At 40.6% G+C, this 24,340-nt stretch overlaps 3 protein-coding genes and 1 long non-coding RNA gene across 7 annotated transcripts; 2 read left to right on the forward strand and 2 right to left on the reverse strand.

Annotated features, from left to right (window-relative positions):
* The first annotated feature begins 700 nt into the window (after nt 1-700).
* arpc4 (actin related protein 2/3 complex, subunit 4) lies at nt 701-3,255 on the forward strand. Its single transcript, XM_084706014.1, has 6 exons — nt 701-806; nt 1,697-1,815; nt 1,948-2,059; nt 2,258-2,353; nt 2,455-2,625; nt 2,714-3,255. Exons 1-6 carry the CDS (start codon nt 804-806, stop codon nt 2,717-2,719), a joined length of 507 nt encoding a protein of 168 aa, XP_084562140.1. The 5' UTR covers nt 701-803; the 3' UTR covers nt 2,720-3,255.
* Nucleotides 3,256-5,951: 2,696 nt separating this feature from the next.
* pfkfb4b (6-phosphofructo-2-kinase/fructose-2,6-biphosphatase 4b) lies at nt 5,952-19,443 on the reverse strand. 4 transcript variants are annotated; one of them, XM_084705480.1, is made up of 14 exons: nt 19,290-19,443; nt 10,411-10,527; nt 10,237-10,333; nt 10,027-10,093; nt 9,837-9,911; nt 9,187-9,243; nt 8,887-9,008; nt 8,456-8,663; nt 8,218-8,364; nt 8,007-8,123; nt 7,656-7,785; nt 7,403-7,465; nt 7,107-7,171; nt 5,952-6,768 (listed from the first exon to the last, which is right to left on the reverse strand). In XM_084705480.1, the coding sequence occupies exons 1-14, from the start codon at nt 19,330-19,332 to the stop codon at nt 6,709-6,711; spliced, it is 1,368 nt and encodes a 455-aa protein (XP_084561606.1). In that variant the 5' UTR covers nt 19,333-19,443; the 3' UTR covers nt 5,952-6,708. The 4 variants fall into 4 exon arrangements, with proteins under 4 accessions (XP_084561606.1, XP_084561607.1, XP_084561604.1 ...); XM_084705481.1 differs by having other exon boundaries at nt 8,019-8,123; nt 19,290-19,442; XM_084705478.1 differs by lacking the exon at nt 19,290-19,443 and adding an exon at nt 12,583-12,994.
* On the forward strand, nt 14,024-24,034 carry LOC146272870 (uncharacterized). Its single transcript, XR_014766631.1, has 3 exons — nt 14,024-14,157; nt 14,494-14,585; nt 22,789-24,034. It is a non-coding gene; the product is annotated as an uncharacterized LOC146272870 (long non-coding RNA).
* LOC146272871 (actin nucleation-promoting factor WASL) lies at nt 19,594-23,598 on the reverse strand. Its single transcript, XM_084705484.1, has 10 exons — nt 23,500-23,598; nt 22,779-22,925; nt 22,211-22,297; nt 21,761-21,848; nt 21,362-21,473; nt 21,206-21,242; nt 20,576-20,729; nt 20,207-20,400; nt 19,959-20,049; nt 19,594-19,863 (listed from the first exon to the last, which is right to left on the reverse strand). The coding sequence occupies exons 1-10, from the start codon at nt 23,596-23,598 to the stop codon at nt 19,811-19,813; spliced, it is 1,062 nt and encodes a 353-aa protein (XP_084561610.1). The 3' UTR covers nt 19,594-19,810.
* Nucleotides 24,035-24,340: the final 306 nt, after the last annotated feature.

The following is a 24,340-nucleotide window of genomic DNA, read 5'->3' on the forward strand; positions in this document are numbered from 1 at the left end:
TTCAACAGACGGTAGTTAGGAAATAACAATTGAAACAAACGTCTAGATGTCTTACTTTGATAACATACGACTCAGTATTACATCTACTGGTAGGCTATAGCTCTTCATGCCATCAATATGATTCTCAGACAAAACCCTGAAATGAAAAACTAATAGACATTTAAAACAGCCCTGCCACCACCGGATTAAAACATTCCAACATACGTCCCAATTGAATGAAAATACCCAGACCCAATGCATCTTATAAGCGACGTCTTTATGAAAAACGAATTAAATGAAATGGTGGGATTTGAACACGTTTACCACCCCCCCCCCCCCCCCAATAGAACTGAAATGGAGAGGTCCTTTTACCTTATAAGGAAGAAAACATTTGATTTGCAACTCACGATTCATTCATTTAAGATATATCTGATAATCGTTGACTGAAAACAGTTAAAATGCACATACAGACATAAGAGTATGTATTGTATGCATTCTTAAAACGCAAGAGAATTGTACAAAAAGTACAGCACATTATTTACTTGAATGCTTTGTCCGACAGAAATGTTACATATGGTTGAGCCAAATATTAAACAATGTGAACAATGTATTAAATGTATAAAATACGTTTACAATTACTACAATACAATAGGATAATGCAAGAAAACACATATATAAGTATGTAGCAATGGATCAATAACATTTCCACCCTCAACTATGTTCCCCTATGAGGAATTTAAGTGGTATATCCCACTGCGAGCACAGGCTCGCGGAAGAGACCTGGCGAGAGCACTTCCGTCTTCTGGACCTGCACATACAGAGCAATGGTAAGATAATCAAAGGTTTATGTTGTGCAACTAAGGATAATATACTACATCACACGAAGATAAATGTATTTAAGTTACACTTAAACCGTATATGTACCCGATGTTAAGAAAGTTGAGGTAGCAAGCTAATGTTGGCTTTCTAGATTAGCAGCGGGGTAGCCTAGTTGCTGGCTTTTTTTGCAGTCAGTAGCTAGCTACTGTAGCTATCTAGCAAGCGACGTAAATCATAACGTCAGCTTGCCATCTAAAATCACGGTCATATATATTTAATATTGTATAATGGAAGGTAACGTGTAACACAAGTGTGCCGTGGACTGACTGTGTAGCTAGCTGTGTACATTCCTTAAACGTATCTTTTCTAAATCAGATGAATTAGCTAGCAAGCTAGCTGTCATGTCTCATGAAGGGATGAGAGTTGCACAGCTGGTTTTGACCTCACTTTACAAGTTACTGCCAAATATAACTTTATTCTTATGACGTTTGACAAACTCACGATAGATAAAATACAATTACAGCTTAGCCTCTGGTAGATTAGTGTGTGAGCTTACTTGCACTGCCACATTGTGTTATGTGGTTTTATGCATTTATTTATTTAATTTGTGGTGTTGAACGCTTTTGATAAAATATTTTTCCTTTGATGTTGTTTTGGAATTCGTTATGTTCAGTCTGCAGCTTTTGGATGAGACACTGAGGAAATTCCTCAGTGCTAAGAATCCTACCTGCATGTTTAGACCTGTTTGACTGTAGAGGGCTTATTGGCTAGAGTAGGATAGTGTGGAGGAGTTTAACAGTATAAGGGAGGTAGCTTACTGTGGCAGGCCATCTGTAATATTCCTTTTAAACCTTTATACATGATCTGTTTTCTATTGAAATGGTCTCTCTTCTCTCAGACAGCGACTCTGCGCCCATACCTCAACGCTGTGCGTGCCACACTGCAGGCTGCCCTCTGTCTGGAGAACTTCTCCTCTCAGGTGGTGGAGCGCCACAACAAGCCAGAGGTGGAGGTTCGGTAAGTGTCTCTTTCTACACTATAGGTGGGTGGGACTGTACCTTTCTCAAGGGGCTGTATTCAGCTGATATACTTTGTGATTGTGTACACATCACATGTATAATGAATGTTGTTTTTTCTGTCCACTCACAGGAGCAGTAAAGAGTTGCTTCTTCAGCCTGTCATTATTAGTCGTAATGAGAAGGAGAAGGTGCTGATCGAGGGCTCTATCAACTCAGTCCGAGTCAGCATTGCTGTTAAGCAGGTCAGGAAGCTCTCACTACCTCTTTCTTCCTCACCAGTGTAGACTGTAAAACACTCAAATGATCTCTTGGCTATACTTAGCCAGATGCATTGTTAAAACTTATGATTGGTTATTTACAGAGATTAAAAGTTTACCATGGCTCTGTCATGTAATTATTTTATGATGAAAATGCTGGTCTTGTGATTTGTGTCCATCCAGGCGGATGAGATTGAGAAGATCCTCTGTCATAAGTTCATGCGCTTCATGATGATGAGGGCAGAGAACTTCTTCATTCTAAGGAGGAAACCAGTGGAGGTGAGATACAGAATTATAAAAGATCTTATTTGAATACTTTCTCCATTTGCATACTTCTTCCATTTTAATCAGTTCTCTCCCCTTGTCTTGTTGTTCCACAGGGCTACGACATCAGTTTCCTCATAACCAACTTCCACACAGAACAAATGTACAAGCACAAGCTGGTGGACTTTGTCATTCATTTCATGGAAGAGATTGACAAGGAGATTAGTGAGATGAAGCTGTCTGTCAATGCCAGGGCCCGTATTGTTGCAGAGGAGTTCCTCAAAAATGTGAGTCTGTTTTGTGGTTTCTCAAAAATCTTTTCTTTCATGTTGTTCAAGTCTTGAACAAAGATTTGACCGTGTCCTTGTTTTGCAGTTCTGAAAACAAAACCCCCAAAACATTCCTCACCATGATCACAAAAGTCACCATGGTTTCTTGGATGGAGCCCCTCACAGGACAGAAATGGAAGAGGCGGGGGAATAGTCTGTCAAGCCAACCACGATGATGACATCTATGAAGTGCATCTGACCAATGTGGATGTTGTCCTTCATCATCAATGTTTCCCTGTGCTCAGATTAATTGATGTTTGTACATAATGAATATTCACAGCCTCATTTAATTTCTGTCTTTAGAACAAAACATAAAATCAGGGCGGGTCCTTAAAATGAAACCCTCAGTCAATTTTGATGAGCACAGGGAAACAAGATTTTCTTTCTGATAATTTAAATGTTTTTTTTTTTATATATGAATATTATATGAACACGTATAAATACATTTTTTTTGCAAAGTTTTTGTTACAACAGACCTTAAACAAATTGGTGCACATGTTTATTGTCTTAATACACAGAGTAGACCCTATCATTGATGGAAATAAATATGATTAGTGCTGAAATTTAGAAATAAATCCCTTTATCCTTTGTTTGTATGTTTATTCTGTTCTCTGGTTCCTCCCTTTTGCAAAAAGTAATGCAAATATTCAATTTAATGAACCATAAACAGCACGTTAAAGAATGTTAATAATTTTTTTGCAGTTTAACCCTTATGCTGCCTTCGGGTCTTGTGACCATCGTTGTGTTGCAACAACTTTACCCAATACAAAAAACAAATAAACAGCATTTTCTTTTAACCTTCGCAATGTGGGAGATCTGAGACAGCCCGACGGTGAAAAGAAAATGCTTCACTTTGTTTTTGTATGCGGTAAAGTTGTCGCAATACGACGGTGGGTCACAATGACTGAAGGGTCAGAATGACCCAAAGATAACACAAGGGCTAAACAGAATCCAAAAGCAAATCAGTTACGATACAGCAATGGTTCTAATATGCTGGCATAAACACATTTATAATAACTGGAGAGAACAAAAGCATGAACCACCTCAAACATGACATGCTTTCAGAAGGAATGTATTTTAGTTACAAAAAACATTTGTGTTTTGGTACACAAGACAGAAAATGTTGCATCAGTTCTCTTCCCTTTATGATCCATAACGACTTCAAACAATAATTCAACGTATTTCAAAGTGCTTCACATGACGTCTGATATCATTCGATGATGGTCTTAAACTTGTGTGTTTTGAGGTTCGGGATGGGGTTCTGAGTGGGGGTGCCATCTTAGTGGAGGTACAGTGGATCAGACAGAGTTCCTGCAGTTTCAGTATGTCAATTTTAAGACATGGCTTTTTAAGACCATAAAGATTGACATTTAAAACATGCATGACGCATTACCAAAACATTATTCAAATCAAAGTAATTCTGAAAAAATCTTGTTTCAATAAATTCAGTCATTGGCATTGAGTAGTGTCATAAGGGCAATTTCACTGTCTAGTAGTAAGTCACTTTGCAGGAGACCTCTGTGGCTCAGTGGGTAAGCATGTGTACCATTGAGTCTACTGCCAAACATGGCACCCCTGTTTCAAATTGCGCTCAAACCAATTGATAATTCATTTAACTGATATCAGTTACAGTTTTTCTCGATTGCTAACACACAAAAATGGTATGTGTAAGCCATCCTCACAAAACCATTTTGCCAAATCCCAGCAGAAAGACCATGTACCCCAATCTTTTAACACAGTTTACCCTTTTTGACACATTTCTGCAAAAGTCTAAACACACCTCTCACTTAAAGACACAATCACCATTATGTCATTCAGACAACACTGCTGTTTGATAAGTAAACCCAAACCAGCGCAATTCAAACACCCTTAACAACTTATTATCTATGTGTAAGCACTAACACGCAAATATACTCAACAATCAGGGGTTTGGAATGAATACAAAGGTAACTCATCTGTACTTTGAAATCAAAGGATGCAAATATCAGAGGAAGAAGCATAATTGTCAGAATTGTCATTTGGAGGTGGACAAGGGAGATGAAGAGGAACAATAATCTCAAATGAGATCCATGCCACACTATGACAGAAATCCCTATGACAGAACAACCTTCTTCAAACCATGGAAGAAGCTTGTGGGACATTGCTATGGAGTCTTGTCAGGGATGGCTCAGGCATTCAAGGGCATTTCCCCTGCTGTTTGGCTTGAAAAAACATTGCCTGTGATGTTGAGGAAATTCTCTGGCCTGACCCTGGTCAGAGATAGGATGCTGACCCAGAAAGAACAGTACTGTTGCGTACTCAAGCTCAGTTACCCAGGTAAAAATTATTTGCTTGTTTCCTTGTTTTCTTTGCCTTTGTTTCACAAATTACAATTTACAGCAATACATTTGTGCAGTACTACTATTTGCATCCTGTGACCACTACAGTAACAAGAGCTCAGAATGCAATTGCTGTATAATGTAAACAGAAAATAAACAGCCTGTAAGAAGGACAATTGCAGTAATCGTGAGTTTTATGATTTACATCATGTCAAACTCATGAGGTGAAACATATCTAAAATTCAGGTACATGTTATAGTCAATGGTTCTTGAAAACCTTTTTTTATAATAGTGTTTTCAATTCCTTCCAGCAGTGTGTAAAGGGTATTCAGAAGGTTGAATTTACTTGAGGGCTTTGTGTGTATTTTGAATGCTCTTTAAGACATGCTGGGGCGATACTGCAACAACCTGGGTTCAAATCAAAATTTTAATTTATTTTATTTTAATATTGTGGTCATGTGAGACTTCACCTTCAGTTTCATAAATATCGTCTCTCCTCTCCGCCAAACGCTTGTTATTCTCAGGAAGATTCTCTTCAGTTTAGTTCACTCTAGAGCTTTGTAGGCTACGACAATACTTTCTTGCTACTTTGTAATAACTTTCTGCAGCCAGCGTTTCTGGAAATGAACGAGGGTAAAAAAAACTTTTTTTAGACCTGACTAAATGAAATTTAAGACCTTTGATGAAAATTGTGCTGTTTTAAGACATTTAAGGCCTTAAATTTGAAGTTAAGAATTGTAGACTTTTTAAGACCCCGCAGGAACCCTGATTAGAGGTGAGCTGGGACCGTCTGCAGAGCATCTTTGCTGCGCTGCACATTCACACTGAAACGCCACAAAATCTGATTACTGTTTAAGACAATATTATGGATGTTTTTTTAAACTTTTAAAATTTAAGAGGACATACAGGCCTAGGTTTACAGCACTACCAATCAACAATTACAAGGACATTCACCTGAGGCCAGAGTGAACTTGGAATATTTATTTCTTGAATTTGGAACATTTATGCATTAAGATGAAACAAAGTATATAAAAAAAAAAAAAAAAAAAAGGATTTAACAGGCAGGTTACTGATTCAGCATGATTTTAAATGGAGAATTATGAATAAAGAGACAGGCAATCCTTTTCGTAATTGCATTGATTTTGATGACTAGATGCCATGTCAATGGCAACTGCACAATTCAGAACAGCTTCTTAGACATAACATGACATTTCATCACAATACATTGAACAACAAGGTTGAGCACATGTTAGAAGGTAGATCACCTCAGTTATGTAAAAGACATGACAATCAGCCCAGGTTACATTGATGAAGATAATGTTGGAATTAATATGATTATGTGCAAAAACGCATTTATGAATATAATACTTTGTTTATTGTTTATTAAGTCATAAGATTTTTAAAAAAATCACTACATCAGGAGATGCTCCTTGGGATGGCCATACCTACACAAACACACACACCCCAACAGTGGGGTCATTCACCAAAGAACTGGATTCCAGTTGTCTATTTTTTCATTGCCGAGGAAAGAATGAGCAGGTGTAAAGTATTTAACAATTACAATTTAAAGAAAAACTGTCCAATGAAAAGGACAGGACGCACTGTTTTCTATCCCGTTGAGAAATAAAATAAAAAAAATAGAAAAAGACTGATCACTGATATTGGTTTTAGTGAAAGTGGCAATGGTGAGAGGTGTCACAGGTATCTTGGGCGTTGTCAGGGATCACTGGTGGTCGGGGACTGTGAACAGGGCTTCCTCCGCCAGCCGCGATATATTTACATTCTGTCCAATGAGAAGAGAGGGGAGGGGTCAGCATTGGTCTCTAGGGCTGTATCCAGGACGATGCAGTATTACAGACCAGGTCTACAAGAGCATATTTTAACATACAAATTAAGTTATCACTAAGTGATTTGGTCATTGAATGTTCTAACCACTTCATGTTGATCCTGCACCGCTCCATACATTGCAGCCCCTTGAAATTGTCTGAGGACACGGTTGAGGTCAACTGATTAACTGTAAGGCTCCTGAAGCTCATTTAGTTACAGTGGAATAGCCACCTTCTGGACACCACCTCCACCCCACCAAGTCCTACTGTGGGTGCATGTGTCTGGGGTACCCACCTCTGGCCTGTCTCTGTGAGTGTTTACTGCGTCCACATTCAAGGCTACAGATTCCACTTTACAGCCTAGGATGAAAACATTGGAAGAGATGAAAAGGAAAGCATTAGAGACTTGTCAGTAAAATCATACACAATGTGTGAGAGGCTCTCCTTTATATTTGTTACCAAGGATACTAGGGTAAAGCATGACACCGAACAAAAACAGATAGCAAGCCTCCTCCCCAAAAGCTACACCATTAAATACAAATACAATGAATACTTTGACCGTTGAGCTTCAAGACTCGTCAAAGCACTCACCATAAGCCACAGGGGTCAGCTTCAATGCAGTGTGCAAAGGACACTTCAGATAAGGCAGCTCCTCTGAGAAGCAAGGAGACAAAAGCAACATGATTACAGATCTAAGAAACTGGAAAGGTAAGGTATGCAATGTAGGTAGTGATGTGACTCAGGTGTATTCCTCAGACAACCCTCCTGCATCAGAAGGGTTGTATAGTTATATGGATTTACAGTTAGTGGGGTATGAAAGGTGTTTGTTTCTCACTGCCAGTACCTGCAGTCTTATCCAAAAAGTAGGCCAGCAGGCAGCGCATGACGGCCTGGTGACAGATGACCAGCACATTCTCCTGCCTCTCCAGCTCCATGATGACCGGCTCTAATCGCTGCACCAGGTCCTCATAGGACTGAGGGGAGAACCAGCGGCAGGTCACACACATGCACAAAATAGTGCACCGAGTTTTGTTAACAGATTGTCACCCAAAAAATGAAAAGGTTTCAATTTGCTGCCTGTAATATTTACAGATAAAAAAAAAAATTTGACTACAGATAAAATGCATTTCCTTAAATAAGACTGAATCACAAAATAATATTTATAAATCACACATATGAACACCGACATGCTCACAAACACGTTCACCTCTCCTTTAGGGTAACGGTAGCGGTATTTGTCCTGGTCTCTCAGCGCAAACTCTAGAGGGAAATGCTCCTGGATCTCTTCATACATCATCTCCTCACACACACCCTGCAGGGCAGACAAAGACTAGTCAACATTCTTATTTATCTCACATGACAACCTTTACTTCTCTCACCAACACACACATCAACAACACACATACTGCGTCTATCTCGTTGAGGGCTTTCCATTGTTCATAAGGCACGCCGAGTGCCTCAGCAGTCTGGATCGTCCTCTTCATCTGACTCGTCCAAACCTTGAGGTCCTTTATGTTCTGATCCTGGATAAACCTCCCAAGACATTTGGCAAACTGGGAGAATAAGAGTGAGATGATGAAGAACCCGAAAGAGAAAACAGCTTTCACGCAAGACCAGTCTCAAACACAACAAACACAGACACACCTCCTTGCCCCTGTCAGACAAGCCTGAGTCTCCACCGATGCGTCCCTTGACATTAAGGTCGCTCTCGCCGTGGCGACACAGGTATATGGAGCGTGGGGTGATGTGGATGTTCATCAGGTAGTAGACGATACGGCTCTGGATGTGGTCCTGAACCCGGTTGACCAGGTAGCGCCGGCCCACGTCCATGACCTTAATGTAGGACAGATGCCTGTAGGGGGGAAGCAGGAGAGCTGACTACCCACAGCATGAGGCAGAGCAGCACCTGCACCTGACTAGTCCTTGTTCATGCCTGTACAAACGTACTAATGCTGTCGCAAGTTAACTGTAAATATAAGAGTACTGTCATATTGTATACTTTTAGCGTTTTTGTACTATGTTGGTTTGTAAGACCTATAGGGGTGGTTCAAATGGCTGAACTGCTGAACTCTCACTTGTCTAGCACCTCATCCAGAGGCTGATAGGAGTTCTCATAACACTTGATCCTCTTCATGAAGTCCTCGACAGCCTCCTCCGTGTTGCAGTCAATGTAATCTGGACTACCCAGCTTCACTTGCTGCATGGACAGGAAGGACACAAACACGAAAAGAAAATGAAACAGGAAAATGGCCATGCAAACTTTTTTTCATTTATATCTTAACCTTTACCAAAAATTAGTTTTTAGACACCGTTACTGGTCAAACAAGCTGAGATCAAACAAGCTAAAAGACAAGGTGATCATCGATGGTACTCACTACTATGTTCTCTGCTATCACGTCTGGGTCCTCACACACTGACTCTACAAAAAACACCTGAAGAAGAAAGGAGATTTTAAAGCACTGATATCAGCAGAGATGGGAAGCAACGAAGAACAAATACTTTGTTACTGTACTTCAATAGATTTTTACTTATTTATTATTTTTGACACAAATATATGTATATTGTAATCCTTCAAACCAGGCTTGTTACGTTCGTTTTCATCTGTATAGGGTGGCATGATAAATAATGTTTGTCATGGCACGCCTTTTTTTTATTTTTTACATTTCCTGGCCATCACTCACAACAAACAAAAGCTAGTGTCACAAAAGTGTCAAAAAGGATTCCTAGCAAAAGCGCTGCATGTCTATATATAGTGTATTTTTGGATTGATTTCATGTGAGGTCCAGTTACCAGCGCAACACTAAAACAGGTAGAAGTAATGCCAATTTTTTCTTTATGTACATGTCAGAGCCCATACTTCTTTACTTTAACTTGAATGAAAAAGTAGTGTCAGCACTTCAACTTTTACCAGTCTGTTTAAACATGAGTATCTGTTCTTCTACTTGAATAAATGGTGTGTGTACATTTGCCATCCTTGGATATCAGAAATTTGCTAAAAATGTCCAAGTGCGCTTAGGTGACATACCTTAAAGCCATTCTGCTCAGCAAACCTAGTGATGGTCCCTCTCCTCTCCCTGGTGGTATTTGTGGCATCAAATACCTGCAGTAAAATAAGTGGAGCACTGCTTGGTTACAGAACTTAGTCTTTAATGAATATATACAATAAAATGCTATTACAGAATCAAGGCGTTTAAGGGGTGGTCTGGTTTACTCACCGCCACCTGCCCTCCCTCCACACTCAGGTACTGGCGGACATCATTCAGAGCCGCCAATGCACACTGCCTGTAATATACAAAATAAATGTATACAAAGTTAGATTGTCTAGTACTGCACAAATCTCAAAGAGACTATATACACAATGTGACTCTACTGGCCAAAAAAAGAAGGGGTGTGCCAGGGTAAGAGAACTCCTGCCCTAAAGTCACCTTCTGATCTTCAGGCCCTCCTCGTTGTCTGGACGGAAAAACTCAAAGGACTTGTAGATCTTCACACACTCTCTTCTGTACTGGCCCACATTGAACTCTGAGAAACAAACACAATCACAAGTGTATGGGATACATAAATGGCATGTGCCCTACTGTGTTGGTAAGAATATTTACCTTTGGTAGGTACACCTATCCAGTTGAGGTAGCGGGTCAGCTTCTTCGAAATGTAAGTCTTCCCTCTGGCTGGCAGTCCAACAGTCACAATGAGGGTGGGACAGTTGGTCATACATACTGACAAATAGGGAGAGGAAGGAAAAGAAGGAGAGTTTAATGACTGTGCCTATTGTACACGCACAGTGAATATCAGTGGTTGGCACGCTCTGTAGATGGGGCAAGAGGGACATGGCCCTCTTCATGCAAAAAATTATCTGGCTTCTACAATTGGAGACCTACAGGACAGTGACTGTTTCATCTCATTCATTCAAAGGTCTAAGGGAGAGACTCACATACATTGAAACATTAGACATTCAGACATAACATAGGGGCATGACTTGTTGCAAAATCTATTTAAAAATTTTAGGAAAGGTTAGCCATCATGAAGTTTCTAGACCCTAATCACAGTATCACAGTAGGTGGGTAAAAAATTAGAGGACAGAAATTTCGAAAAAGGACGGCTGAAGGGAAGGGTAGAATGTCAATCAGAAAGAAGAGCAGCAGAAACATGAATGAGGCCTTTGTGTTTGAGTGGTGATTGTGAAGGGATCTCTGAACATCATCAGACATATCTGAAGGACTCAGGCAGGCACAGTCCTCTGAGAAGTTAAGCTGTGAATCTCTTAGCCTCACATTAAAAACACACACACACCATGTTTTAATTATCTGTAATTAAGCTGATGTGAACTGTGAGGCCACCTAGATTCCTTTGGAGGGGGGGGGGGTCCACCATAAGAACAGATCCATTGTTTGAGACAACCTATCAAGGGGTAGTCAATTGCAGTGAACCTATAACTGAACTCAGCTGAGACCATTTGCCCAGACATGGGCTTTGACTTTTCATTACATTTGAGAGGTGAGTTTTACCATAACAGCTATCTGTTTAGGTCTTTGTGAGGCCCCCTCACTCTGTGGTAGTAAGATCCCTATATACCTAGCTAGATAGCCAACTGATCAGGATACGCCTTGTAAAGCCTGGCATGGTTCTTTGCTCTCAAAGTTCTGAATTATTCATTTTGATTCAAGTAGAGCTCTCTGTGAGACACCCAGAATAAAATATCCCTGACCTCAGCACCTAGCCTTGGACAGAGGAAACTGAACTGGGGTTTCTGGACAGGGTTGGGTTGGAAGTGGATAGGCAATAATACAATAAGACAATAAAAGATACTAGTCTGCCAAGTCTTCCTTTAAACTACACCTCCTGTGTAGCTTTGACTCAGCAAAAATAATAACTAGCCCTCCTGAGATGCAAAAAATAAGGATAGAGGGACAAAGACTGCTGCATAATCATCATACATCACCCTGCATAATACATCACCCTTTGTCATATTCCATATTGATATGGAGATATACATAAAAACGTCAAATATTTTGGTCATTTCTGATGATAATTGTTGAGACCCCGTTCCTTTTTTCTCAGACATGCACGCTTTTAGGAAGGATATAAACTTGATAAACCGAAATTAAATGGAGTCCATTGGGTGCTTTACATCGCCCAAAAGGTTGTTCTGACTCTAGGTGACTTTTATTCGAGCCAACAATAACAGCGGCTTATAGTTTAGGCTACTGGTTCCTTCTCAATGCAACTGGGAAACCAACAAACGGTGGTCTAAACAAACAATTACTTATAAACAAAAAGGGGGCTCTTATGCCAATTCCACTTCAGTGTCACAAACTCATGTTAGTTTATACATAATACACAACCCACTATATTTAAGTGGCTGTTGCCACGTGCGAATGGGTACGTTGTCATGAGTAAGTCACCTGGTCAAATTAATTGAACGCAAGCAAGGTATGAACCTCTACTTGTGCATTTAGCATTTTATCGTCACTATTCAGAATTGTGAGACAGGGTCGAATTATTCATGAAAGAATAAAATGATGCAATGTGGCAAGAAAAGCTTGAGAATGCAGAATTACTGCGCGCGCAGTGCCGCAGTGTAGGGTATCTGTATCGCAAATGGTTATTAAATGACTGAGATCTTTAAACTTCCATGATAAGCAGAGTAGGATATATAAATTGGGTCACCAATATCATGCGCTACTGTAATCATCTGTACAGCCATGTCTGTCAGTGTAATGCTCATCCTTTGCGTCGTTGGAAAGCGCCAAAAGAATATAACAGAAACTCACCCTTTCTCTGTGAAATATGCTTTTCAGGAAGCCCATTTTTACACGGCATCCATATTTTCTTTAAAGGATTCTGTGTGAGTTCCCGTGGAGCTCTTGCCAAGCTAACGTCCTCAGTGGAAGTCATCCTTTATGCTGCACCATGTCCCGTTTCTTTGTGACAGCGGTAGTTAAGCAGGATATCGTTGGGCTGAACCTGAACAGTCAGTGACAGTGGCGCTGCGGGGTTTGGATGTCATATCGGCTGAGAAACATCGGCATATAATTACCGTAATTGCGCTAAACTGAACGCACAAGTTGATGAAAAATGACATTTAAATGTTTCTTTAACCATTACATTGATCTATAAATCGTTTATATTTCCATAAATATTTAGGTATTGAGAAATAATGTTATCTATCTTTAATGATGTGAATGTATAGTGGTATGCTTACATACTCAAAAAATGCATTGGAAAATGTAGCATTGAATTAAAATGCTTTAGAATGTATTGCGTCACTGTATGTTCCATTTGAAGTGATAATTGACAAGTGACACATACTAAGCATTAGACTACTAACGCTAGTTTGCCAGGTGAATAAACATTGAACCAACAACAGCAAAACTACAAAGAATAAGAATTCCCCTTTCACAAGAAGAATTGCGCCTGTTAACTAGTTAGCTACGGTAATTCAGTATGGCCGTGGGGGCTAGGCAAGGGTAACTTGGATGGGGGGGGGGGGGTGTTTGAGGGAAAAAAAGTTTTCGCTGCCGATGTACAGCACATGTACAGCACATGTACAACGCATGTACAACGAATGTTGATGTAAATGTAACCAATTAGAAATATGCAAAGGAAATGCACCGTCCAATAGAAGGTCTTGTACACTGATCTTTAGGACGTGCTCGTTGCACGGGATCTGATCTACACACGTCATGGTAGGCTATGATTAAAAGTTCCCAAGAATGTTTGAAAACTGTAAATGTACATGTAAATATACAATAAGTTAATACAAATGCAACATTTTCGAGGTTCAGATGTAAAATTGCATGCCGTTTATGTATACTGAAACCTACGCCTCTGTCTCATGTATTGGAAGTGACCAGAAGTAGTTCAAGTCTTGTCGGGTACACAGAATAACAAGGTCAGACTAAGTATGTTGGTTAATGATACTTCATACTGATACTGCTAATCATTTACATAAGATACACTATAGGGGTAGTAATACTAGCTTGCTAGTATGTGTTATTGTTGTACATGGCCTTAAACGCTCTCAGCGTACAACATATTCAATCTTGAGTTGTGAAACCGGCCCCAAGCAAGGACTCCGTGATACATATTGTTATCGTACACCTTATGACCCCAAAACACAATTACTTGACAGTAAAGTAGCGCCCCCATGTGGCCAATACAACTGTAGTGCACCTTTGTAGGCATATGACCAAATGTTGATCTCAAATTGGAGTCCATTATCCTCCTGCTCACTTATTGCCCCGTCACTGCCTGAGAGCCCTAGGCAGTCTTCAGTATGCTTCTTCAAGTTCTCACTGAATCAGCTCAGCTGCTCTTCATCCTCACTATCTGTCTCAGCACCATAGGTATGCTAATAGGTAATTCAGCTGTACAGCCTACCTTATAGAACTCCTTCTATTATATCGCACTTCTATTTTAAAGAAACACAGCAGAGGAGTACTTTGTTTAGACAAAATAGTTGACCATATTTGATTATGAATTCCTAATTATTTTGTTCTAGCTGTTCCAAGGGGACATTGAGTGTGTTAAAGGCACCAAATAAATACATATATTATTAATACTAGATCAGTCAGCAAATGTTCCTTGTACACAAGTTGCAATGTAAATGTTGCTCCAGCAGGTGGTACTGTTCACATTAGTTTTTATTTACCTCAGTTGTCTTCCAATGTTCTTGTCATCAGATGGCTGTTCCAGACTACTGATCAAGTGTGTCAACAGAATGAATCTCATAATTTGGTGTGGTTTTTACATTTAATGCAACCAAAACCCTCAGGTAACCTTACTATGACACACACACACTCATACTGAGTCTACACAATGTTAATGTACTCCTTTGTTTATTTGTATTAAAGGAACACAAACACACCCACTTTAATTAGTGTAATTAGCCGTCTCTCCTTCACTGTACTTGATGAGTGAGAACAAGATTTTTACATTTGACTACCCACTCAATACAAGAGCAGTGACAGTGTATAACAAAACATGTCAAAGGTGGATTAATGCTGTCTATACACCCAAGACAAAAATAGAGTGCATATACATCTTGCTTCCTAAGGGCTGCAGAATCTCTTGTTTTCTAATTGCTTCATACTAATTTCCACGCTCTTCCAATCCTTGTTTTCCATCCGTCCGCCATACCTACATGCAATCGTTCAGACTCTCACCCCAATCCGAAAACGTTCCCCTGCATTCTGTGTGCACTACCTGTATTCACAGGTAGATAGGATGGACAGATGTCGGAATCCCATGCGTCCTCAGCATTACTCATCATAATCATAATCCTTCAGTCTTAACAGGCTGCCGGTCTGTACGTCATCCAGACAGCCTCTCAACACTATTTACAGAATTTAGAGGAAGGGAGGGATAGTATGGAACAACTTGTCTGAAGCACAAGGACAAGCTACAAATCTGTTTCTGTGGTCAACTTTGTAACATATTGTCTTTGTGGCAGACAGTGGCATTTGCTGCATGGATAACCTGGTCTACCAACTCAGAGGTCATGTCTGAAAAGGCTAAAGGTGTCTGCTTGAGAAATTGGTTAGTTAGGTTTCTGTGCCATCCAATCCTAGACAGAGAACCAGACAAATCTGCAAGTTGATGTGTTATGTGCTCTGGCAGACCACCCTCCCATTCAGACTGTGGAGCGCTGTTGAGGCATTTTTCTAAGGGAACCAAGATGATGTTTTGTTGCTCTGATTGGTTGTATCTATCCAATTCATTGCGTCCATCTTATTATTGAGACCAGCATTTGTCAGCACCCGTTGATAACACCCCTTGGAATCCGAAAATTAACTGAGAGGTTCCAGATTAATACACATTTTTGAATTAGTCTGATGATGCCAGGAAAATGCAATCCAGGGCATGTTTTCATTTTATAATAGCATACTTATAGGTCAAAAGTGAGACTATAATAAAGGAAACAGAGGAACAACGAGCTGTACTGTAATTAAGGGCACATGGATGTAGCCTAGGCCTATAAATGTTTACAATAACAGGCCTGGCCTCTAGATAGACAACAAGTCTGGTCTCAATGGACAGTTACTAAAGGTCATAGAGATGCTCCAGTTCAAAAACTGAGCTCAGTCTTGCACACGTGTGCAAATGAATCATGATTCCATTTGCAGCTAAGGTACATTATGCATATCTCCCTAAAAACTCAGTAAAAAATTCTGTAATGCAGGCCTCAAAAGTAGATTAATACACAGACGCACATCCATGGTAACAGTTGGGGCAATATCACCCATTCTCTCCAGCAGACCTTCAACTAATATTGATTTAAGCAGAGGCACACCGATCAGTAGTAGCAGAGTGATTTTATACCAACATAAAGTCCTTGCCAGTCATCCAGATAAAAAGGTTGTAGTTATTTAACAAATTATTATTTGTAATTAACAAAATGTTTACATTGCATTTCCATGTTCGGTCTCAGTTTTCAAAATCACTGTAAGATGAGAAGAAAACAGTCCGAAGCCTAGTAGAGCTCGAGGGAATTTCACACACATATTCATCAAACAAACAAATACCCCAACAAACACAGACTAAAACATGCTGTAGTGCGCATAGATGCAGCACACACACAAATCTCTCCCTGGAGCCTTTAATGGGATTCAGAGCATGGGGTTGAACTTTCACACAGATAGAGGGAGGCTAGCAGACAGACAGACAGACAGACAGACAAGTAGGCAGGCAGGCAGGCAGGCAGGCAGGCAGGCAGGCAGGCAGGCAGGTGGAGAGGGAGAAGAAGCTAAGATAATCAAAAAGAGAAAGTAGGAGAGGTGGAGGGTTAGAGTAAGATTTTGTCCTTATGTTTTGTGACAAGACTGTTCAGCAGAATGAAGAAGGAAGGGGTAGGGCAAGGGGAGATTTGAGAGAGAAACAGAGAGAGAGATTTATAATCCATGGGAGACTGCAGTCTAGGCATTAGGCAATGCATTGAGATGAGTGTCCTGTGGGACAGCCTAGTGCATTGGATACACAGTCTCTATGGGATACAGGCTCTGCCAGGACTAATCCTCTCCCTTTCCAGCCTAGCTCAGACCAGCCTTGTCTCACTACACTCTGCACACAGAGGGAGAATGGCCCCTCCTCCTCAACACATCATGAGCCTTGTTCATCCCTTATACACCTTACATAGGCTAAAAGCTACACAACTGCCAACAGTGCATAAACAAAGCCTGGTAAAGACAAAGTGCAAAACATTTAGCTAAACTTGCCCCCAATCGGGGATTGTTATCAGGTTGGTCCCATCAGCACTAGGCTGCATCAATAATTGTATAATATTTTTGTGGCTTTCACTACCTTCTAAACAAGTTGCTTCTGAGAAATCGTTCAGTTAAGGTTCCATGCCATTGGTTTGTCAAAATTCCAAAAAATCTACCAATCCTTAAAATCAACCTGTCCAGAACACTCGTTCATTTTAGAATAACAAGAATAACAACATATTTATAGGTAGAAGGTGAGGCTACATTTCAGGAAACAAGTGTGTGCTAGCAACAAAGAGCCTTGACACAGGGATGAAGGCCTATTAGTCTGTACAATAACAGGCCAAGCATCCAGACGGACAGGAAGTTTGGTGACAATTACTAACCATGGTTTAAATTCATAGAGATGGTCCAGTTCAAAAACTGAGCTTAGTCTTTCTACTGTAGTTCTTGGGGAATCTCACAGCCTGTTGATTTGCCAAAGAATGCAAGCAGAGATGGCAGTACAACAAAATATGTATGCCAAGGTGACATTGAATCATGATTCATTTGTAGCTAGGGTACAGTATACATATAGTATCCACCTCCAAACTGCACACAGAGGGAGAATGGCCACTCGTCCTCAACACATCATGAGCTTGGTTCATTCCTTCTACACCTTAAAAGTTACACTACCATCAACAGTGCATAAACACAGCCTGGTAAAGACATTGTCAAACTAATTTAGACTGCCAGGCTCCAGGGTGTGTGCTTATTATCACGTCAGTCTGTTGGCAACCATTTCATAATTCTGTGTGAACAACATTTTAAACAGACAATGCTGACAGATGATGATGATGTCATAACATTTTGTCAAACTGTGACATTAAAAAGGTCAAACTAATTACCATGATGTGATGAGAAAATGGCCGGGGCTTTTCAAAATCAAACTCATGTCAGAGGTGAAAAATAGGTTAATAAATAAGTTTTGAATTATTAAGTAGTGTGTGTGTGTGTGTGTTTGTGTGTGTGTGGCACAGAAGACAAATAGTTGTTCGGTTTTACTTGACACATTTGCAACATCCAACACCCATTCTTGTCTGACATTAAGGTGTAGCCTAGTCCAAACTAGTGTGTTTATGGGGTTTGGGTGGTCCATGGGATGAAGACTTGTGATAAACACTCATTTATACAAAGACAGAACTTCAAATAAAACATTAACTTGTAATTATATACGCGTATCTTAAACAAATTGAGGTCCACGGACTAAAGGCAAGCTATGTGAAATAGCAATTTTGGCTTGAGTTTGAAAGAATTTTAACTAAAATGTTCCACCCCCTCCCATCAAAATCACTCCTAAAACACATGAACGCGCTGCCTGACTAAAGGAGGGAGACGGACAAGTATCCCGTCCAATCATTGCATTCGGTCAATGCTGTCCAATCATTCCTTTCCGAACTAAAATCATTGGCCGTGTTAATTACAGTCCTGAGACGCCCACAGATATAGGATTTTTAAAATGTTACTGTCTAACCTTAAGATGTATTGGTTTTTAGGAGGATGTGAAGTCTATTTCAGCAACAATTACAAAAAGTGCTTCTCAACAACATTACCAACATTACTGCCTTTAACCCACCCCAATCCCCATAACACACACAGAACAACATAAGCATGTGGCTTTGCTGTACACATTCAATACGCCTCCCTACATTATCTCTTCTAAGCAAGCTGTTGGTTGCAAGCTCGATTTTAACCAATTTTGGGCGATGAATGAGCCTTGCAAAATTGCGATCAGTTTGAACCAAACTTACTTGTATTTTCATTGTACAACATAAACATTTCCTCATTAGTGTATTGATAAAAAAGGCATACATGAATGAATGAAGAATGAATACAAAAGTTGCATGACATTTACGTATAATAGAAACGTAACATGTAACCAACCGCTGGATGTAGAGTGCCTTGCTAGCTATTGTAGTTTGCAACGCTAGCTAGTAAGAGGATAGCTTTAAATAACCTGCTCGTTAAAAACAAATTCGTGTTTTATAGCTGAAATAATTACATGTCTTTTTCCAGAAAAAGCATTGCGGTCACATTCCTTTTTATTTCTTTCAATAGGCTATACGGCCCTGTAAACTGACCCATGCGTACGTGACGGGCTTGTTTACTTCCTCAGCCGTGTGTTAGCCCCCGCACTATAGCTGCATATTGACTGTCCTCGTTCAAAATGCCTCATTACATCCTGCATGAAATGTGCTCATAAACTGTGCATCGAATTCAACGGTGTTGTAACCTACCTGCCCTGTCTCGCGTGCTTCTTGGTCGGCAGGAACCCCTCATCGTCCAGGTTTGAAAGATGTACAATTGTTCCTAGCGTTGTAGTAAATGCTTCGTCAAGTCTGCACTTCTCGACGCGATGCTTGTAGGAATCAATGAAGTCAAGTGTAGAAAGGACTGGAGTCTTGAGGGGCTCGACACTCCCGTCCAACTAGATTCTTCTGAAGGATATTTTGGAGCGTGCGTACTCAGATCCGCAGCCCGAAATTCTCAGCAATGATATGGTGATAGTTGTGTAAAAAAATATATATATATACAATCACATGCATAAATATCATCTTTATTTTCTAATGGAATTGGTTGTTTTTTGACAATCACCAGGCCAAGCTCCATAACAATTAAATTACCACACTCTAGAGACGGGCTATAACTAACCACCACAATGTATTTTAACTATGAAAGCCCTATGCACCTGAAACAATAAATATGAAGCATATTTGGTTTTTCACTTTGGGGTTTCCAGGTATATCCTCTGGTATTTCTACAGCTTCAATCCACAGTCTGAATCCTGTTCCGACAGGTCACTCCTAGTACCTGCAGGTATGAGGACAGGGCATAAACAATAGCCAATGGCTACAGTGGTATCCAGGAGTGAAAAGTGGGGGAGATCAATAACAATCTATAATTACCTGTATGGTGCTGTAGTTTCAATCTCTTTTGGAAGGCCTCTCTCAGGGAAGTTAGGATGAGGTCAGACTCACCAGCTATAGGTGAGCTCATCTGTCACAAATCAAACACTCAGATTTATCTTCATCTCTGTCTTCTGCCTCTTTCTTAATATTTCTCTCTCCCCCCCCCCCTTTCTCCTCGTTCTTTTTATGGTCTATTTATGGTCCTCCTCAACCCAGGTGTGAGAATAGAGTCTTGGTACACTTACTGGTTTGCAACTGTAGCTCTTTTTGATCTTCTCAGGGGGCGGGGGAGGTGGTGTGGAGGGAGGCTGGGGGATGGAGGGGGGCAGAGATTTCCGGCTGGTGGGTTTGAAGGACGGCACTGGTGGCAAAGGTCCTTTCTTGAGGGCCAAAGTGAGGGATGCCCCAAATGACCGGGGTAGGGTCTGGACGCCTGGACCTTTGAGGACATAATGGTGAATACACTGTTGCTGTCTGTTGTATGAAGCTGTTTCACCATCTCCTTGTAGTCCCATGTATGATATGGGTAGTTAAGAAAGATTAATGAGACATGAACATTAAAATAAATTTTACCTGATATTTATAGCTACACAGCTCAATTACTCTCTGCCTACCTTTGCTCCCCATCTCCTTCTGGATAGTCTCCAGTCCCCCAAATCTGTCAATGATGTGGCAGACGACCTTGAAAGTGTTTCTGTCCTTCAGGTCCTCCTCACTAAACCCTGTCTCCCTTAACAGCTTCTTCATAGATGGAGTTATATCATCAAGCTACACACAGGAATGAAGGACACACACAAAGCCTGGGTTGTCATCAGTACAACAGTGAAAGTTGTTGTTACAAGGATACTTAGGGTTTACCTCAGAAAATGTGTTCGTTAAGGTGGTAGGGTGGGGTGCCGCCATCAGACTGGGTGGGGGGGGGGGGGTAAGTTTGTGCAATAGCTTAAAGAAGGGAGAGTGGCGTTTTGGAATGGAAGGGAGAAAACAGGACAGAGTAACACGGCGGATATCGCTATTTAAAAAAAAGACATATTTTTAGTTTTTCTTTCCAACGTAGTTAAGGCGCCAGGCGTGTGTTGCTTAGGCGGCCACCTTAACTATAAAGTGCTGCGGGAAACCCTGATACAGTACGGTTGATGTCATGACTGATACATGTGAATGAATGATGTGTGTGTGAATTCTCTGTTTTGCTGTGAAGTATTGAACTGTCAATGCTACTGAAAGTAAAAGTGGATGGTGCTCACACTGAAGCCTGTCTCCGGATCCATAGTTGCTTCATGTCTATGGAGAATAGAAAATGAGTTGATCACAGGTTAGGTTTACCCACCCCACTTAACATTACTATTTCAAAGTATGTAGATAAAAGATGATCGTGTATCTGTGTGCAAATGTTGCATTACTCTGAGTGAACAGATGTACTGCTCCCAGGCCTGCCTTGTTCCTGTCTGGAGAGATTGCCTGCTGAGTTTTGCAGTCTGTTATTATGGGTCATCTGTGTCCACTCACTCCTTTCTAGGAGAGATAGAAGAGAGAGATACAGAGTAAGAATGGGCATATGGAAAGGAGAAAGGGGAGGTGGTTGGGAGGGTGCAGGTGAGAGAGGGACTAGAGAGAGAGAGAGAGCAGAGAAAGACAGCATTAAAAAGGAAAGCACAAATAGAACAATTAACCCATGAATGGATGAATCTACGTAAGAGACTGTAGAAGAGAAAGAAGAGCGCTGGCCTTTGGGGGAGGGAGCAAACTCAACCTTGATGTAATGGAATCTGATGTGTGTGTGTGTGTTTTGTTCACCAAACCTTGGGCTCTTTTGATTTGTTTCACCATAGCAGCATGGAACCTTTCTGCCTCTGCCTCATCTGCAAAGTTTATACCTGCTTGGCAGTCCTGGACACACACACACACACACACACATTATACAGTTGCACCAAATAGCCTAGTCACACAGACACTCAAAACTACATTAATGGCTAAATCATGTCCTCTTTCTGTGAAAGTCTGCTAAACACTAATATCAGACAATCTCACAAGGGTATCATCAGATCACAAGCCAATGAGGACACTGATCTGAGGCATATTTAGAGTTTTCAGATGTTTGGCTATGCCATGGTAAACACACCCCATGACTATTTGGTGTTTTGGTCACTATTGTGAGGGTAGGAACTTGGCTGTTAGTCAAGGAGATTTTTGAAGTGACCATAATGTTGAGATCTGGTGTGGTTGTTATATACACTTCAGTTCATACTCACATCTGAGGGAAAAGTGTGGAAGAAGGGGCAGACTGCAGTGTACTTAAATTGAATATACAGCTCTTGTTCCCACAGTAATGTAGATCGCTAAGTGTGGGGTTAGAAAAAGGAAGAGGATTACGACAGTCATCTTGCATGCAGCACAATAGTGTAACTATGTTGAAATGAGAGGAGCATGACTGTACAAATCACACACCTATAAACACAAAACTTATTGTTTTCCCAAGAACTTGCCCAAGATTACATTTATGCATGCTTACACATGCAGATATGTGCACACATGACCTTATGCACATCCTCACACACTCATATTCAAATACACACACACACACAACACTAGGCTAGGGCAGTGGATCAACGAGAACATTTGGCATCTTTCCAGATATCTGAAGCATTTCCTGCTTCAAAACAAGAACCACTGAATAGTAGCACTAATATGATTGTTACACTAATGTGTATATACTTCTTTTTTTCTCATTAGTTAGAGAGAGAGGTTTGGGGGTGGTGGGGTGATGTGACATTCCAGACCTTTAACTGCTGGTACATTGTACATGTTTTGCTTTCTCACCTTAACACAGTAGAGACGTAGGAAATAAGAGCCCATGGAGAGGTCTTTGACTAGACACAACACCCCAGAGCCCCTGGAGCTCCACAGCTGATGTCCTGAGCCTGACCCTGAGGCAAGGACCACCTGAGCCACAGCAGAGGTCTCTGCCTGGAACACATACAGGAGACGAACACACAAGCCAGATACACACTTAGAAGTAACCACACAGGGCAGACACAGTTGAGAATCATGTATTCACTTTTTGCATTATTTACTTATACTAGTGAAAGTCAGTGCAGTGTATACAGGTGGTACTGTAGCCAAACCAGTTGTCATACTACGGTGTACATATTGGAATCTACAACCAATATGCCCCACTATCTTCACACGGCCCTCCTACCTTCATATCCTATCACTGTTAACTGGGCCATTTTACAACTATTCTTTGTTGTTTGGAAATGGGCATCTAGAGTGGCCCTCTACAGGCTCTTCTAAGGAGTCTGGACATTCCCATTTAAACATTGGAGTTTCCAGTTATATCTTTTGTTGCTGGTTCTTATTTCCACTCTAGCACATTTAATTTCACACTTATGAGACAAGGATCTTGTCGCATAACCCAGAGATAAAATTAGAATAAGAACAGAGGCAAAATGATAGGAGAGAATGACATATGTGGACAATGTGTAACAGAGAGGTCTTGAAGAGAGTGTCAGGGGAGACTCTGAGGAGCAGCTCAACTGACCTGACACTGGGGCCCCAGCAGTAAGAAGAGCAGAGCGTTCTCACGGACCGACAGCAACTCACTCAACACCCGACATCCGGATCCCTCGCTGCTCTCCATCCCTCCCTCTTTCTTCAACATCTTGTCTATATACTGTATGTGTATCCAGGTGTCCAGTTCTATCAATACTTTCTGGCTATAATTTGTTTATTTTGTCTAAACAGTCTGTTATGTTGTCATGTCAGACTCCAATTTTCCTAGTGTGCAAAATTACTTCCCAGTGAAATCCCAGTTAAATAGACCTGTACTTCCTCATGCAAATTTTAGCTGGGATGTAAAAAACTTGCATGCCTGCCTCGAATGCCAACATTTGCCTCTCATTGCCATATTGATGTAACTGACAGCATCCATTGTTCATTACAAGAGAGACAAAACTAAATACATTTAAGTATTCCATAGAGCTCCCAAAAACTGATACACAGAATCTTATTAAAACATTTATTTAAAACAGTGCCAAGGACAAGAAAAATAACTAAAATAATTCCTACAAAATACATCTTTTTGATGTCATGGATGTTTGTGACAGAGATCTAAAGGTTAAAGATAAGACAAGACCTCCACTACACATCTTACTGGTTGTTGCCAAAAGATGACAACAAGTTACCATATAATTTCTCCAAGGTCCCTTAATACTCCTGGATGAATATGAGTTCAATTTCCTCCTCTGAATCCTTTAATATTCTCCCTTCTTTATTAATAAAAGTAAGTATGGGTAAGACAGATCTGAGGAGGTGAGGGAAGACTTCTGACACTGAATCCTTCTGTCCTTTTGAGATCAAAATCATCATATTGCCCCACACAG

The sequence above is a fragment of the Hypomesus nipponensis genome, chromosome 9 (genome assembly GCF_054491055.1).
Source record: "Hypomesus nipponensis isolate SF chromosome 9, ASM5449105v1, whole genome shotgun sequence".
In the NCBI taxonomy this organism is placed as follows: domain Eukaryota; kingdom Metazoa; phylum Chordata; class Actinopteri; order Osmeriformes; family Osmeridae; genus Hypomesus; species Hypomesus nipponensis.

Bases quoted from the DNA above. Each gene is read 5' to 3' on its own strand.
- arpc4 (XM_084706014.1), top strand. The intron at 1,816-1,947 runs GTAAGTGTCTCT...GTCCACTCACAG, and splicing joins AAGCCAGAGGTGGAGGTTCG to GAGCAGTAAAGAGTTGCTTC. The intron at 2,354-2,454 runs GTGAGATACAGA...GTTGTTCCACAG, and splicing joins TAAGGAGGAAACCAGTGGAG to GGCTACGACATCAGTTTCCT.
- pfkfb4b (XM_084705478.1), bottom strand. From the start codon at position 12,706: ATGACTTCCACTGAGGACGTTAGCTTGGCAAGAGCTCCACGGGAACTC. The intron at 9,244-9,836 runs GTATGTCACCTA...TTTCTTCTTCAG, and splicing joins CTGAGCAGAATGGCTTTAAG to GTGTTTTTTGTAGAGTCAGT. The intron at 8,365-8,455 runs GTGTGTCTGTGT...TTATTCTCCCAG, and splicing joins TGTCTGACAGGGGCAAGGAG to TTTGCCAAATGTCTTGGGAG.
- LOC146272871 (XM_084705484.1), bottom strand. From the start codon at position 23,598: ATGGAGAGCAGCGAGGGATCCGGATGTCGGGTGTTGAGTGAGTTGCTG. The intron at 22,926-23,499 runs GTCAGTTGAGCT...TATGTGTTCCAG, and splicing joins TGCTGGGGCCCCAGTGTCAG to GCAGAGACCTCTGCTGTGGC. The intron at 21,243-21,361 runs GTAATGCAACAT...TATTCTCCATAG, and splicing joins AGTACATCTGTTCACTCAGA to ACATGAAGCAACTATGGATC.